This window comes from Sinocyclocheilus anshuiensis, unplaced genomic scaffold (genome assembly GCF_001515605.1).
Source record: "Sinocyclocheilus anshuiensis isolate Anshui unplaced genomic scaffold, SAMN03320099.WGS_v1.1 scaffold86, whole genome shotgun sequence".
Taxonomy (NCBI): domain Eukaryota; kingdom Metazoa; phylum Chordata; class Actinopteri; order Cypriniformes; family Cyprinidae; genus Sinocyclocheilus; species Sinocyclocheilus anshuiensis.
The window spans coordinates 3,657,136-3,674,771 of NW_015547662.1; the positions used below are offsets into that span (position 1 = coordinate 3,657,136).

At 38.5% G+C, this 17,636-nt stretch overlaps 1 protein-coding gene and 1 long non-coding RNA gene across 2 annotated transcripts in view; one reads left to right on the plus strand and one right to left on the minus strand.

Annotated features, from left to right (window-relative positions):
• Positions 1 to 16,568, minus strand: part of LOC107702281 (dorsal-ventral patterning tolloid-like protein 1) — a 34,583-nt gene extending 18,015 nt beyond the window's left edge. Inside the window, exons 1-4 of the mRNA XM_016504537.1 lie at positions 16,362 to 16,568; positions 14,853 to 15,281; positions 3,993 to 4,103; positions 551 to 631 (exon numbers count right to left, since the gene is read on the minus strand). Of these exons, the coding sequence (XP_016360023.1) occupies positions 551 to 631; positions 3,993 to 4,103; positions 14,853 to 15,030 (370 nt within the window). The 5' untranslated portion in view covers positions 15,031 to 15,281; positions 16,362 to 16,568. The remainder of the gene's footprint in view (positions 1 to 550; positions 632 to 3,992; positions 4,104 to 14,852; positions 15,282 to 16,361) is intronic.
• A 1,014-nt stretch (positions 16,569 to 17,582) lies between these two features.
• LOC107702387 (uncharacterized) overlaps positions 17,583 to 17,636 on the plus strand; it is a 20,676-nt gene continuing 20,622 nt past the window's right edge. The window contains exon 1 of the long non-coding RNA XR_001635756.1: positions 17,583 to 17,593. This is a non-coding gene — a long non-coding RNA (uncharacterized LOC107702387). The remainder of the gene's footprint in view (positions 17,594 to 17,636) is intronic.

Below are 17,636 nucleotides of genomic sequence, written 5' to 3' on the forward strand. Positions count from 1 at the left end.
CATACGCCGATGCGGTGCTGTGAGTATTTAAGACATACTGCTGCTGCACAAATAGCATATAAAATAACCCCGTAGCAGATCTATACAGGTGGAGCTGGGGAAGGTGGAGGGTTTCAAAGAACTCTGAAAGCGCGCTGCAGGAAACTCAAGTGAATGCTAGCCAGCCATATTAATGCAAGGCAGTAAGCTCTTTGGCTGCATATGCAGCATGAACCAATCAGCTTGTGCCAAGTCGTTTAACTACTGAATATGTTTTGTAGTTCGAATTTAAGAAAGGGATGGGGTTTGACGTTTTTGGAGAAGTCCTGCATTCGTCACAAAAGCAAAGTGTTGTTTCACCGAAAGATCGAGATATGTCAAAAATACATAAAATAGAAACATTATGCATGGATGAATCGTTCACAATAAGATCAACAAGATGAACCGATAAAATAGATAGGGTGAATAATGCTATTTGTAAATGTTGATAAAGAGGTGCTCGAGGCTTACTAACAGTGCTGTGGGGTAAATTTAAAAAGAGTTGAGAAACAATCCATTGTTTTAAACTTACCAAAACCTAACCGTCGTATTCTGTCAAGCAACAGATATAAAGAACCTCTCTTCTTACTGGGATTATGCTCTCCTAGACCACCTGAGAGAAAGAAACATACAAGGGAGTTATTTTGAGAATGTTGTGAGAGTGATATAATTTTGTGAGAACACTGTGTGAGTATTTTTGTTACGTGTTGAGTAAACTTTCCTTGAATCAAGTTTAAAACTGCACTGGTGCCGTTATAACGTTACAAGAACACTGCCAGTGAGTCAAGAAACTTCCATGCCATTCTCACAACTATTTCATCCATCTATCCTCACCTCTCCTCATCCTCCCATTGACCACTCTCTTCTTCTTCATTCAACATCTCACCTATTGTCTTTCACTCCCAGGGTTCTCGCTCAACATCTCTATTCACGCATCTCAGTTTCTCTGCTATCTTCCTTTTGCATTTACCCCCTCTCGCTCTCTCTCTGGAATTTATCTGAGGCCGACAGGAAAGTGAGGAACAAACAATACTCTCTGAATCCAAGACACAGGAAAAGTCTGAGCTTTGGGATTAATGTGCACACAAACGCTCTATCTCACAAACATAACACTAGCAGGTATACAAGCGTGTGCTGTTGTCTCCGTGACAGCATCCTGATGAATCTGGAAATAGCCAAGAAAGACCTGTCCTGACTGGTTTGAACATGCATCAGTTCTCCTGCTATTTCTGGTCCTGATGCAGTTTGCCCTTCTGCCCCAGTGGCACATCCTGTAACAACCCCAGTCAAAACGGAAACGCAAAGCTGAATCCTTATCGTCTTTTTGGCCTCACTTCCATCTTTTGCTGCCTGACCCAGACGATGATAAAGGTGATGTTGCTGACAACGTTGCTACCCAGCAAGGTAAATTTCTCTTAGTTGGCTGTTAGTCTGTGAGAAGTCATCACTCATTCCAGTGATTGTATCCTGTTTTAGACACTGAGTTTACCTTAACAATGTGCCACTGGGAAAGACACACACACACACACACACACACACACATTTTGAATTCGGTCAGTTTAGATAACAGCAAGGAAGGACTGTGTTAACAATGTTTATTCTATCTCACAAAGAAACAAACATTTGCACACACATAAGCTTCTGCACTTTTCCCATTACATAAGGAGTAGAAGACAAAGACCTTGCTATGCAAACACACTCACGGTTGTTTGCTGATGGTGCAGTGGAGTAGAGACAGGAGCATTTATCAAGTCTAATCACCTGAAGCTATACACTCCCAATGTCCCCACACATTCTTCAACTTCAATTCGACTTTAATAAGTTTAAATCACCCACAGCCCACAACACAATCATGGACATCTATTCCATCCTTATAACCAATGCTCCCTCAAATTGTTTTTCTTGCTGAGCAAAACTTTTCTCTATTGGACGGACATTTCAGCCACCTGAGCAAAAACATTCTTTATACCACACCTGTACAGCACACACACACACAAAAAAGTGTGTAACTTTTACCTTTAATGTGCTGTTTATATTTGATTTGACTCTTGATGTAACTAAATTATGAACATTTTAGGTTACCTGAGAAAATTTTTTTACAGTGCTGTGTTACTTACCAAGAAACTCTATTAAAAAATCTTTTTAAAAATCTCATGCAGATCAGTTCAATTCTTTATAATAATATAATATAATACAATATGAAAAAAATGAAGCCTTTTTGAGGTCAATTATTTGTTAGACTTATAATATGACAATGTAATATGTGACCCTGGACCACAAAACCAGTCTTAAGTCGCTGGGGTATATTTTTAGCAATAGCATTGTATGGGTCAAAATTATCGATTTTTCTTTTATGCCAAAAATCATTAGGATATTAATAAAGATCATGTTCCATGAAGATATTTTGTAAATATCCTACCGTAAATATATCAAAATTTAATTTTTGATTAGTAATATGCATTGCTAAGAACTTCATTTGGACAACTTTAAAGGCGATTTTCTCCATATTTAAGATTTTTTTGCACCCTCAGATTCCAGATATTCAAATAGTTGTATCTCGGCCAAATATTATCATATCCTAACAAATCATACATCAATGGAAAGCTTATATATTCACCTTTCATATGATGTATAAATCTCAATTTCGAGAAATTTACCCTTATGACTGGTTTTGTGGTCCAGGGTCGCATATATAATATAATATGATATAAAAAACTAATATTTTCAAAAAATGTTAACATGTGAATTCTTATATAGTTATCTAAACATCCCTATGTAGTAGAGTTTGCACTAGAATTCAAATGGCTTTTCCAACTCATTTTTGCATCTGTCCTGTGTGCTGCATATAATTTCTTCTGCACGCACGCAGCTTAGAGAGAACATTGCTTATGACAACTCAGCTTCTCAGACTGATTGAGACATTACCTTAAATACACAATCCACAGAGGCTACCATATATGTGTGTGTGTCACCCTGCACTCAAAACTACACAGAGACCAGTGCTAGATCAGAGCATTTAACGCCTGGAGGAAGGTCTGATTCCAAACATGACATCAGGATGAAAAAAGCACATGGGTGGTTTCAAGGACTGAGTCGAACAGAAGCTCAAACCTTGAACCTTACTGTAGAAAGAGTCATTGTTGTTGTTCTGCACCAGAAACAACCCTCAACCCTCAGCAGCTGCTGACTGCAGCTTTAACCTCATCTACCGAACATCTGCTACTGAACACAGCTGAAAAAACATGTGCATTAGAACCTCAAACTAAATTGAGGACCTTTCATTTTTTAAATCCAGATTATGTGACAGATTTGTCAGTTAATAATATTTAGGGCTCTAGACAAAAAATACTAGACTAAATGACTAGAAATAACATTAAAACTTTAGCAGCCTTATTACTTTTTTAAATGGCAAATTACATAATAAAGATGATTGTTCAGAAGCAATGAACTATAATATTTTGAAAACAGTTGAGAATATTTAAAATGCATTTACTAGGTCTGATTCAAACTGCTAAATCATGAATTTGAGGCTTTTTAACAAATCTTAAAAAGAACCAGTTCGTAACAGTCATTAGTTCACAAATCGGCCAATTCTAAACTATTGTCGACAACTGCAGTGTGGAGCCCTGTAATATCCCATGTGTCTTACCGGTCGCCGTGATTTTGCCAAGTAAGACATGTTCCTGGATCAACATCTTTTGTTGATCCTGGATCAACATTACTGTCCAAAAATATAGTCTAAACCCAATCCCTACCCCTAAACCTAACCCTACCCATAATTTATTCCTAAAATCAGTGTGAAATGATAGCTGATTAACAAGGGTGTAGAAGCACCTAACCCTGATCGTAAGCCTAAAACAGATATTTCCTGAAAAGTTATCCCTTAATTCTGATTGGTTAATTGGAATGTTGTTCCAGGATCAACAAGGATGTTGATCCAGGAACATGTACTTACAACAATCTACGTGTCTTACCCGACATGTGTCCTTGTCTCCCATGGGACTGCTGTGAAAGCTCTATTGTTCCATTGATCTGAAACATTTTCAAGTCCTCTTCATCCAAGGCAATATCTCCCCAAAATACAGCTGGAAAAAGAAAGAGACAAGGATATTATTAGAGGACACAAACACAGGCTCTTTGGCAGCACCATAGATTGATGTTCTATGTGCTGGCAGACACATCTGAGACTCAGACCAGCGTGGCCTGAGCTATTGACTGATGCTAATTTAAGGTTTGCTGCATATGCAATCGATTGACAAGTTAACATGAGAGGAAACATCTTGGGTTGGCAACTTGTCCTTCGCTCTTTCACCCTCAAGACGCTGATTAAAAATTAACAAGCGGATGTCAGGGAACATGTACATACTTCCTGTTGCGATCTTACCAACTTTGTTCACATTATGTCCATATTGCGCATGTCCCAACATTCCTAACGTTAAGCTACCGTCATGACATCATACATCATTAGCCTGTCGCCCAGGAGGTCATAGAGATGGCCATGAAAAAGGAGATAATACTGGGAACTACGCCTTTTGTGTGTGTGAGTAGTTTTGGCAGGAAATTCACTCCTCAACCTTCATAAAAAACAATAAACAATGAGGATTATGGTTTAAGCTATCTTGATTGTTCCATATTGGAATACACTCTTCCCACGTGTGTGTGTGTGTGTGTGTGTGTGTGTATGCGTATGTACACATAATGGTGAACTGCACCTTTAGGCCACCACTATTGTTTCTCATGCATTGTTTGTGAGTGGATGCGCACGTGTGTGTACAAGCATCCATCCCTCCCCCATCAACTCCTCGGACAATATTCAGCTTTAATCTGTGACTGTGATCCGTTTCACATTCATATAAAGCTGGAGCCTCCCGTGGATCACACCCTTCATAGAGAACTAATATTAGCACTGATCTAACTCCACTCTACTTATCTGTGGGACTCTCTGCTACAGTATAAAACAAAATGAACCTTATAAAATAAATAAATAAATATATTTAATTTAAATGTATACTTTCTATAGTTAGATTACTTAATATTTATTTTTAAATATTTTTTACATTTTAAATTATATTTTAAAAATATGATTTATCGTAAATTTTGTAAATTTTGTCACATTTAAATGTAATCTTATTTCATCGAATGCTTACAAAGAAAATTTGCAACAGTAGCTAGAAATTATGCAGTTGTTATAATTATACAGGAAATTATACAGGAAATTTCAAGAAAAGCATATTCATATTTTATTTTTAAAGATGCAATTGCAAAGTTGACTTTTAATAATAAATCACTGTGTGGTCTCAAATTGTTTCTTCCGCATTACATTAGATTGCAACCCCATTTATCCACCAACGTTAAAGCACGCAAATCTGCTACATAATTTTATACTTAAAAGCTGATGAAAAGAGGAAAAAGGCAAAGTGCTTAGATGTGACCACAGAGGAAAAGGCTTTGTGTTGAATTTGTACATTGATTTGGGAAGCCTGGAACTGAAGCCCTGTAATGCCTCAGCAATCATGTATTCGCTTAACATCAGTAAGTCTTTGACTGCACATCTTAACTTAGCACCAGTCAATAACTTCAGCTGTGATGATCGATAAACACAGAGCTGAGGCTGTACTTAAGAATTGATTATGAACTGTAGGAGGGAAATCGGATGGGTTTTGACTAACATGTGACCATCACAGTGACATGTGGATTGTTAACTGTAACAGCTTTACATCTGCTCAGATGGGAACAAAGAGACCTCGGCAGAATGTGTCATCTGGAGAGGAATAAAAAGGTTTTGGCAAATATGAAATTATAATCTCCAAGGTTACTGTAGCGCGGCGGGAGGTGTGATTTAATCTGGGTGCAGTGATATCCGCAGATAAAATTGTGTATTAAAACGGGAGATTATCCTGAAGGTCACACTACAGTTCCAAATGAGACTCTCCAGGTTATCCTGGAAACATCCAAGTCATTTTCACTGTTTCCTTTCAATGATTTAAGAGTTGGAGGACAGCACTACTGTAACTAACTGTGCATTCAATTTGAGTAAACTTGTCTCAGCAAGTACATAGAGACTCTTTGAAGCATTTTTTTGCATTGCAAATCTCATCAAAAGTAATAAAAAAAGTGAATCAAAAGTGATACATTCAGTTAACCACTTCAGAATCTAGTTTCTCAGATAAAAGCTCTGTTCTAAATCCCGGTGACTTGCCTACCTAAACAGCATTTTCAGGCATTATAAGAGGTGACAAAGGTAGGCAGCATAATTATGATCAAACCAAAATGGTGGATAAAGCAAGAGAAATGTTGATTATAAATATACTTATGTTTTATTTTATATATGTGGTAATATACACACACATACATATTTGTGTCTCTGCGTGTCTGTGTGTACCTGGTATTCCCTGCGTCTTGGGAACCAAATGTCCCCAAAAGGATAGTAATACCAGTAAATTTTGACCTTGTGGGGACATTTTTGGTCCCCATGAGGAAACAAGCTTATAAATCATACAGAATGAAGTTTTTTGAAAATCTAAAAATGCCTGTAGTTTTGTGTGAGGGGTAGGTTTAGGGCTAGGGATAGAAAATACAGTTTGTACAGTAGAAAAACCATTACTCCTCCCCTTAACGACAGGAATAACCGTGTGTGTGTGTGTGTGTGTGTGTGTGTGTATGTGTGTGTAAAAATATACACAAGTGTATATTATCTTAAAGGGGTCATATGATGCGATTTCAATTTTTCCTTTCTCTTTGGAGTGTTACAAGCTCTTGGTGCATAAAGAAGATCTGTAAAGTTGCAAAGACTAAAGTCTCAAATCCAAAGAGATATTCTTTATAAAAGTTAAGAGTTAACCACGCCTACCTAAAATGGCTCGTTCTAACACATCCCCACATATCTACCTCACTATGTGGGAAGATTTGCATAACGCCGCCCAAATGTTCACACAAAGAAAGAAGGCGTATGTTCTTTTTGGCAGCATCATATGACCCCTTTAACAACACACTAATGTCAAGCTTTATTACTTTCAACTGTCTATGATAGCAAAACAGCTCATTGGGCTTTGGAACAGAGCTGAAGACTGTACTTGAATCAAGTATGGCCACGGATCATCTTCTATTGCCGTCAATCCCTTCATCTTGACTGACAAACTGTTTTTATGTACAGAGACGGCAGATGCTGTGGAGAATCCTGTAGGGGGGCACCGATCAACACACACTATGGGTTTAGAAAATCTGACCATATGTTGATGCTTCATTACTGTGATGTCCGTTTAATACAGAGAATCCCTTCCTCATTAAACGCACAGAAACATGCAGCTGAGTCTGATGAATGAGTATCATGGGAGCTGAAGGATGAGTGTGGTGTTTCTGTTTATCAGTGACACGCGTAACTAAAGACATCTGCGCCACATGTCAGAGAGACATGACGCAAAGCATTTTGGGTGACAGCCCAAAAAGCATTCCTGCGAGCTTGATCACAGGAAGAATCAGGGACAGACAGACACACACACACAAAACACATATGCATCCAAACAATTCAAATAACTGCTTGATGTCACCTGCATCCGATTTACAATGTTAAAAACTGATGTCTTGTCTTTTTTAGACAAGCATTAATCAGAGCAGTAACCTGAACAATGACATTTATGTGTCTATACATGACACCTGGCCAACTGAAAAAGGAATATTTTACAAATATTTTCATTGGTCCTTAGATTACACTTAAGCGAAAATGCATTTGGATCCAACTGCTCAAGAGAATCAGACTGAACAATGAGCATCAAGGGCCCCGTTTACACCTGGTTTTAAGATCTGTCTCTGTGATTCTGTGATGAGATCACAAGTGGACACATTGCTGTTTACACCTTGTAGTAATATGTACCTCAAATGTGTCTCTTGTGACCACTTGTAACTGAAGAGTCTCTAATTTTGAAACGACTTAAATCACTCACTACATCAGTGTGTTACTGCAAGTCTATAAGGAGCAAAAAAAAGACATAAAAGCACAAAAAGTCTACATACTTGGTTCCAAATATATATTTATACAAAAACAGTGTGCAGTGCAACAGCCGAAAATGTCACATCTGCATGTGCATGGCTGCAGCAATGGTAATTTAAAAGGGATGAATTTAAAGATGCAAGATCCATTACATTTTTGCATGTAGTCTTTTTCATTTTTTTAGATGGACATAACTGACTTTACAACAGCGGTTACTCAACCACCCCCACTGCTTCTCAAGGGTGGGTACTTGATTGTGCACCCAACAAAATGACGCTGATGCGCCAGAGGATTTGGGAATAAATTACTTCAAATGTAGTTTATCATTGCACAAAAAACAAAAAGCACAAGCTTTTGTATCAGTTTATGTTAAAACGCTAAATATAATGACAGAGGACAAGAAAATAGTGAAGCTATTTAAGTGTCAAAAAGTGTTTTTCTTAAAATCGTTAACTGTACGTATGTAGTCTTTGTATTTAATAGAGAAAAAATCAGTGAAGTGTAAAATGAACAAAAGTCAACATCCTATAGTATGACAAAGGCTTATTAAATCAATTAATCCCTTTTCTAAAAACATTGACCATATCATATTATATTATTGCTTTGCTTTGAGCAAATGTAGATATTTTTGGACTATCATTGACAATTTGCAAGCTTAGTTGTTCATAGTCTACTGCAGAGTCCGATCATTTTTTTTCAATTATCATTTCAATGAGATAAAGACTTTACGCTACAAATGCACTCCAAATATGCAGTAATTAGATCACAAAATGTTCAATATACAGAGTCAATATACATCTGTATTTATCACTAACTACTTGTAATCATCCAAAACGGATGTTAAAACAGGTCTGGGAGAGACCAGCAATCACTGTCACCACACTCTCAGCAAATGTGCCACTATGTGTATGAGAGACAGACTGAAAGACTTCAGTCAGTGCCATTGTCGGAGCATCAAAGTACCTTTTCACACATCAGGATGTGTAAAGCCGTAATTGTTTAATTAGCAAAACGCAATCTAGGAGGAAGTGTGTGGATCGCTGACTCATGTTTCCCTATTCCAAAACAAACAGTCCATGGCGGAGCAGAGTGCTGACGCTGGAATTTTTGGGAATTTTCGGAAGCTGGCTCTCAGACCAGAGTGCTCCTGGAAAATCCTTTTTTATTAAACTGACCATCTCCATCTCACACATATACAGCAGCTCAACTACTGATCGAAGCTGACTTCAAAGAAAAGTTGAAGTAAATGCAGTCAAAGAGCCAAAAGCCGTGTGATGAGGTCTTTGAATTTTAATGTGAGTGTGTCTAGACATGTGAGGACAGGCTGATGTCATGTGTTTTACATTCAAGTAAAACCTGAATGAAAAATAAAATTCAGTGTATTTGAATAGAACTCTCTACATAAACACTTTTACGTTTCAGACAGTCGAACAATACAACTGCAAGTGAAAGTTTTTTCTCTTTTCACTCACTCACACTCTCTGTTTTGCTGCGTGCACGGTTTTATGACAAAAACCCTCTTTTGTAAGGGCATGAATGAAGGTGTGGGTGTATGTGTGAGTGTGAGTGAGAGAGAGAGATTCTTCTCAAGCTGAGTGGCAGGATGCAGGCTACCAGGAAGAGATAACTGCCTGAATGAAGTGGGCTCCCCCGTTCGTTCACACACACACACACACGCGCACATACACACACACAGTGAGGGAAATCAGCGTACAAAGAGATGGAAATGTGCTTAGTGCACTTTAATGGCATGAGATAAGCACACGGCCAAATATTCACATTCTGTTTTCCCAAGAACAGCAGCAGCAAGATGATCAACCACACAGAGTCATTTCCACCGTACATACACACATATGAAACAAGGTCATAAGCAATATGTAAACAGATGGATATGAATCTGACACGTATGTAGATGTGAAATTTACACCCAGCTGCACCACATAATATAACATACATATTGGTGAGTAATTAAAACAGGGTTTTTAAAGTGATCAGTAATTTTATAAGAGGGTTCCAACATAATATATATTTAAGGTGATTTTAAAAATGGTACGATTATCCTTACTTGATCATGTCAAGTCAACTTTATTTCATAATACACGTTGTTTCAAAGCAGCTTTACAGAAAATAATGATGTTAATATCTGAGATATAAATGATGTTATATCTTCATGTATTTTAGTCACATTTAGCAGATTGGGCGACAATATCGTTTACATTTTGCGATGATATAAGCAGTTGAGATTTGCTATGTAGCATATTTGCCTACATCAATATACTGTATGTATTGATGAAGCTGGACACAAATGTCAGAGATGTAAGAAAATCTGTAGTAATTTGCCTGTCTATTAACAACTTTTACCTCAGTTAAAAAGTCTAGAAAGCCCTTTTTCTCCAAAACTCCTATTATATTCAGAACAAAATTATGATGTGTATTCTTTGCATTTTTGTGACAGGTGCAGTTTCTAAATGAGAGAGAGACTAACTTATCTTGAGTAAAGCATTGACTTGGCTAATATGAAAGACAATAAAGTATCATTTGCTTTGTTCATTACATTTTTATGAATTACTCCCCATTGTACTTCTCTGCCATTAAGCTGCCCTTGTTTACTGGATGCAGACTACTATAAACTAGAGGACTATAAACTACAATTACACGAACTCAACCACTGCCCGCTATAAAACTAATGGAAAAAATTAATGTGTAGGCAATGAAGAAAGAAAGAGGAATGAAGTGCAGAAAGTATCTGACAGGAACTGCAAACACTATGAATGAACAATACAAAGGGGGAAAAGAGGGCAATAGTGTTACTTTTAGTGGGTGTTACTTTGATGGGTGATCCATTACTACAACTATATTTTGTATATACCATAAATTCACCCCTAACGTATTCTGTTTTGTTTAATTCTATTTTTACTTGTCCTTTTTAACTTAACTTTACTTCCTATGATATTTTCTTTACCTGACCTCATTTATTTTCTGTATTTTAATTTTGCTATTATAAATACTGTGTAAACACTATGGCAATATTGTAAATGCTGTCAATCATACCAGTAAAGATGTTGACTCTTACTCTGAGAGTTGCGTGTTTGCCCCTTAAGCTAAGTCTGTCTGTAAACTCCCTCGGGTTTGTTTCTCTTGCCTAAACAAGGAGGTGTGGGCTAAATTTGCATAATCAGAAAAGATTGGTTATTCTGTGGCAACAATGTCATTAGGTTTACAATGTCTTAAGATAACAGAAACAGATAACATCGCCTAATGACTGTATAATGTTACTAGCCCTTTAGTGACCTATTGAAACCAATAGAGCTCCCGGTTTCTGTAAACAAGAACAGAAGTTCTAAACAATGCATTTACCTCATTAATGGAGCTAATAGCCTTCTGTTATGTCAACCAAAACAAACCATTAATAGGAACTCATGAAAGTGGTACACCTTGAGCATTCAAAAGTAAATGTGCACGCATTTCAGGTTTTGCAACCCAAATGTACAATAAACACCGGCAAAACGTAACCAAATCCAACTTGCCACACCAAAACCCTTCCATATAGTTAATAAAGTGAGTGAATAATGTCTATATTTACATGCCAAAATGTGTATTATAAATGCCAAAATATGTATTTTAATGGTATGGTTAAGTCTAGTGTTTAGTCATCACAATTAGCTTATACCAAAAACAACACATGTAAAGGAGAAACAGATATATAAGCAAAAGTATATGTGTGTGTGATGTGTGGTCCCTATGTTGTGGGGACCAAATGTCCCCACAAGTATAATTTCCCCATGGGAAAAACAACTTGTAAATCATATCAAATTATGCTTTTTTTCCATTTTCTGTGAGTGTTGTGTTTTGGAGAAGGGGTAGAGTTAGAGGGTAGAATAATACAGTATATACGGAATATTAAAGTATACAGTATGTCTAAGGAAAGTTTCTACAAAACATGAAAACCCAATGTGTTTGTGTGTGTGTTATGTCAAATAAAGCCTAGGTTTAATACTGTGTGCCTGTAAACAATTAAACTAAATTTGGGACCATTCATCCGAAAGGCACAGCAGCTCCCCCAATGACACCTTGCCTTTAATTAGCATGGCTATTTCTGCTCAAACACCAACACAGCGCAGATATGCTAATGCAAGGCTATTTCTGCCAACGAACGCATCGGTAAAATGCTCCTTTAGCTAAGAGAGTGGCTAATGTTAGCATAAGAGAGCGCTAAATCGAACACGCTCAATAACCTGGACAGTTTTTGGATGGTCAGCATTTCACCTGGTGTGATGCAAAGATCTTTCAAGCACTTTAGCGCCACCTTCACCAATTCGTGTCATTACTGTATCAACTACATGAAGCTGTGGTTTATGAATTACATCTGTTCATTTTAATATTACCACCATGATGTTTTAGAGAAGTGTCTTTCTTGGGGCCCACTGCCAAAAGTAGACTGAACATTAATGGAAGTTTAGCATGATGGCAGATGAACCATACCTGAAATGTTATCCTGAGAAGGGCATTCAGTCATCTTGGGTGTACACTGGTATTTATAAGGGAGTTGGGTACATGTTCATATACATGGTACAGGCTGTTTAGTAGCATTTTTAAGTTCCAGTACTAACTGTATGAATTACGATAGCCTGGGAATATGTGATAGAAATCTGACAGAAGTGTGTGCAATAAAGATTAAAAGTGTTTTTCTTTGTCTATTTATTTATGTATGTGCTTAAAGGTTATGTGATGATGTTGTCCACCCTCTCCCAGTAGTACTGCTATCAACGAGCCTGTCAAATTTCTAGGATGAATATTTCACAGTTTGGAAAAACAGAGATCCTCCCTATAACTGTAAAACAGTCATACTCCTACACGCATACACCCAAACACAGACACACTAATCCAAACACACTGCATGAATACAAACACTCTTACAATCCCCTCTCAAAACCACTCAAACAGGCGCTTTTTTCATTCTCATCCGTAGTCCATATTGCCTGTGTGTATGTGTGCCCTCTGCGTGTGTACATACATCTGTCTCATGAAAGCCTGGAAACAATGCCAACACTTCGCAGTGGAGAAACAAATGCTCAGATTTATAGTTCCTGAGTAAACATTATATATACACAAAGGAAAACGAGAGAGAGAGAGAATGTGGAGAGGGAGATTATGTGTGTAAATCTGTGTGCTGGCATGCGAGAGAGGGAGGAACAGAGCAATTTTACCAAATGTAACTGTAGATGATGCATTTAAACATCTGCTCTGCCTTAGGTGGAGTTTACTTACACATCCAAGAGAGGACAGAGTGAAAAAGAAATCATATTACCGGCCTTCTTTATGAAGATGTGTCAACATAAAGATACAATACATACACGTCACCACTAAGATTGACTATATACATACATATACACACTGTCCCTTGAGTGCTTCTGTAATCTTTACAGCTTAACCCTCCATATTACATGAAAAATGTCTATAGGTGTTTAGGCTATACCACTAAATCTATAATCATTATGTAACAATAAACGTAAAATACAAATACAATTATGCACAATGTTAACGTATATAAAAGCCAAGGATTGTTTGCAATTACTCGTTCCTTTTTCTTACATAATAAAAATTAATTATTAACAGTCGTCATAACTTTTGCCTGTCAGCAAGTTAAACACTGATTCAGGTGGAGGGAGTGAACTCACTTTCACATTCGTTAGATTGATATATTAATTACATAAGAGATTGTAAATCGAAGGCACGGGTTTATGACAGCGGAGCGCACGTGGCCTCGCGAGCCGCGGGATCATACCGGGAGAAACCGAATTAAAGCGGGCCAGATCATTTCGGCGGGGGAGGAGGGGTCGTGCGAGGCTTGCGAGGGATATTTCTACGTCAAAAAATAAAATAAATTGATAAAAAGAGGCGTCGCTGATGCTCGCGCACCAGAGGACTCGATGCGTGACCAGCGCGAGTCTCCGCGTAAAAATACATAAATAAAGTTTGAGAAAAACAAGCTCAACAACTCACTCCTCCATCCGTTTATCACTATGCAGGAACGAGAATTAGATGTTTATGCTTTCTCATTTGATCACCTCACAAAAAGTGTTATCAGATCAAAAGTAAGGATAGATCGCACAAAACCGTCTTACCAGCTTTGCAGGGATCCTTGTAGTCTATCGTTTCTGTTTTCTCCTCTTCATAATAATCATAACTGTCATCATAATCGAAGCAGCTGTGCACGGACACTTTGCCCCAAAAAGTCAAGCCGGCCAGCAGGTGTTAACGTATATAAAAGCCAAGGATTGTTTGCAATAACTCGTTCCTTTTTCTTACATAATAAAAATTAATTATTCTAATAACAGTCGTCATAACTTTTGCCTGTCAGCAAGTTAAACACTGATTCAGGTGGAGGGAGTGAACTCACTTTCACATTCGTTAGATTGATATATTAATTACATAAGAGATTGTAAATCGAAGGCACGGGTTTATGACAGCGGAGCGCACGTGGCCTCGCGAGCCGCGGGATCATACCGGGAGAAACCGAATTAAAGCGGGCCAGATCATTTCGGCGGGGGAGGAGGGGTCGTGCGAGGCTTGCGAGGGATATTTCTACGTCAAAAAATAAAATAAATTGATAAAAAGAGGCGTCGCTGATGCTCGCGCACCAGAGGACTCGATGCGTGACCAGCGCGAGTCTCCGCGTAAAAATACATAAATAAAGTTTGAGAAAAACAAGCTCAACAACTCACTCCTCCATCCGTTTATCACTATGCAGGAACGAGAATTAGATGTTTATGCTTTCTCATTTGATCACCTCACAAAAAGTGTTATCAGATCAAAAGTAAGGATAGATCGCACAAAACCGTCTTACCAGCTTTGCAGGGATCCTTGTAGTCTATCGTTTCTGTTTTCTCCTCTTCATAATAATCATAACTGTCATCATAATCGAAGCAGCTGTGCACGGACACTTTGCCCCAAAAAGTCAAGCCGGCCAGCAGGAGTGTGATCCAATTCATTTTGCTGGTCAGTGCAGAGTGAAGGTAGTCCATCTGAAGTTTGAATGCGCGCGGATCAGAGTGGAGTGTCTCCTAAGAGTCCGGTAGTGGTGATTTAGCGCTACACGCGCCGTGTGGACATCATCATCTTCATTATCATCATTGGTCCGGTTCGACAGACGGGGCAGGACCGTCAGCGTCGCGCATCTCAGCTGGACGCCCAATGCATCGACGTGAACCTCAACAACTGCGGCTGATACCAGCTCAATTTCTTTTCCACAGTCAGTTTTCCTGAAGACGCAGATCTGCAATGAAAGCCAGTTTTTTTTTTAACGAAACAAGACACTGGTGGCAGGGGGTACACTTAAATTAATACTTAAATGAAGATGTTTAACATATTTAAATGTCCAAGAGTAGGGTTTTACAGAAGCTTACAACCTCGATAGATAGATAGATAGATAGATAGACAGATAGATAGATAGATCTGTTTCCTGTGCATACGAACCACTTACTTTTAAAAGAACAACAGACATACATCTTTCGTGCATTATAAACACAGGAAACTTCTGTTTACTTCAACCAACACGAGCCGGTAGCTGTAAAAGTCACACATTCACTAAAATGTGAGTAATAATCCGACAAAAGCACTGTTTTCCGTCGCCTATACAAACCTTCAGGATGTAACGCAAGTTCCATGTAGGTGAGATCGTATTTAAAAACTGTTATAAATACAACAGTCGCTTTATTAGGAGGTGACAGTAAAAGCGGCTGCGGTGTGACATTTAACAAACCTGTTTAACTCCCCTCATAAAGTAGGTCTCTCTCTCTCTCTCTCTCTCTCTCTCTCTCTCTCTCTCTCTCTCTCTCTGTCTGTCACACGCGTCTCTGAACTAAAAGCAGTTTCTCAGTGTGTAATTTGCTGCGTGAGGCTGCTTTAATTTGGTCAGTGTGGACCTCAAAATAGCTGCAGCCTGCTGAAACAAGAAAGCCCAGAAACACTAGAAAAGAGCTGGCTGGAGCTGATATATACGTTTGCTCCATTCAACACATCTCAGTTCGATTGTATAAACTTCTCTCACTTGAGTGAAGTGACTGCCAAAACGCCGAACGGACTCATAAAGGCAGCTTTGAGCTCGTTTATCCACTCTCATGTCCCGACTAATTCAATGTACCGCCCATAACCCCGGGGCCTGGTCTCCTTTAACGCCTATTTACCTCAGGAGAGTTTGCATCTCCGTCACATCTGACAGAACAGAGCGGAGCGTCCAAGTAAACGCGAGGAGACTCGAGCCTTTATCGCGCGCCACTTTACAAACACAAACAATAGACGCGCCGTAGTTTTAACACCGTGGCGTCAACCCTTGTTAAAATATGAGAGAGCTTACCTCAGAGAATGCCCTCAGGGTCTAGTGTTTTACAGCCTCAAAGCGCAGGCTCATCCTGAGTACTGCCCTCATATTCCCTCTCTCTCTCCCTCCCCTCTCTCGCTCTCTCTGGAAACACTTCTTCCACAGCCACTGGGATATTAGAGTGCGCTTGCGCTTATTCCAAACGTGCCCATTTCCCTGGAGATTCACGAGTCTCTCTCTCTCTCTCTCTCTCCTGACACACACATACACACAGATTAATCCCCCCCCCCACGGCAAGGTAGCTGTGTGTTGACGTCACGCCATCAATCCATCAAGCTATGCCTCACCTAGCAAAAACTCATGCACACACTCATGCACTGCATGACTAGAGCACTAAAGTGTTTGTAAACGGGCGTTACTGTGGGTAAAATTATGAATGATTAACATATATGAATGGCTGCTAACATTCTGGCAAGGAGTCAGAGGGCATAGGTAGTAACCAATTCAGTGCAAAGATGTTTTTGAAAGGAGGGGAATCTCCTTGGATGGGTGGAACAGGGAAGATACTCTGAAGCAAAGTTCTTAATGAGTGCATGTTTGTGTGTGTGTGTGTGTGTGTGTGTGTGTGTGTCAGGTTTTGCCTACACCAGCACTCACCCAGGAGGAAAACATCTTAATAATTGAGCACCAATAATTTAGCACCTAAACGGCATATTAGAATGTTCTCTGAAGGATCAGGTAACACTGAAAGCTTTGCCATCACAGGAATAAATTGCATTTCTAAATATATTAAAATAAAAAACAGTTCTTTTAAATTAAAATAATATTTCACAATATTGCTGAATTTTTTAATCAAATATATGATCATATGAATAATATAAACAAATGATGATATGTTCTATTGTTTAATAATGGCTCTTATTATTATCAATGTTGAACATTTTGCTGCTTAATATTATTGTGGAAATCCTGATTATAGCAGCCTTGGTGAGTGTAAGATTTTTCTTTAAAAAAAAAATTCAACTTAATATTGTCTATTGTTGTTTTCTCTATAATTTCCCCAGAACATGTGTGTATGGGTTTGGGAAGGCTTGTGAGGGTCAAAATGCCATCTGAGGTGGTCTTTATTACATGAAAAGCATCTTGCTTTAAATCAACAGGTTATATGTGGGGGTTCAATTTGGGGTTAGGTTTACCAAATAACCTCTGCTATATTAAAACCATTGTGCTTATGAGAGGCCCCCTCAAATACAGTGAAACCATCAAGTGTGTGTGTGTGTGTGTGTGTGTGTGTGTGTGTGTGTGTGTGTG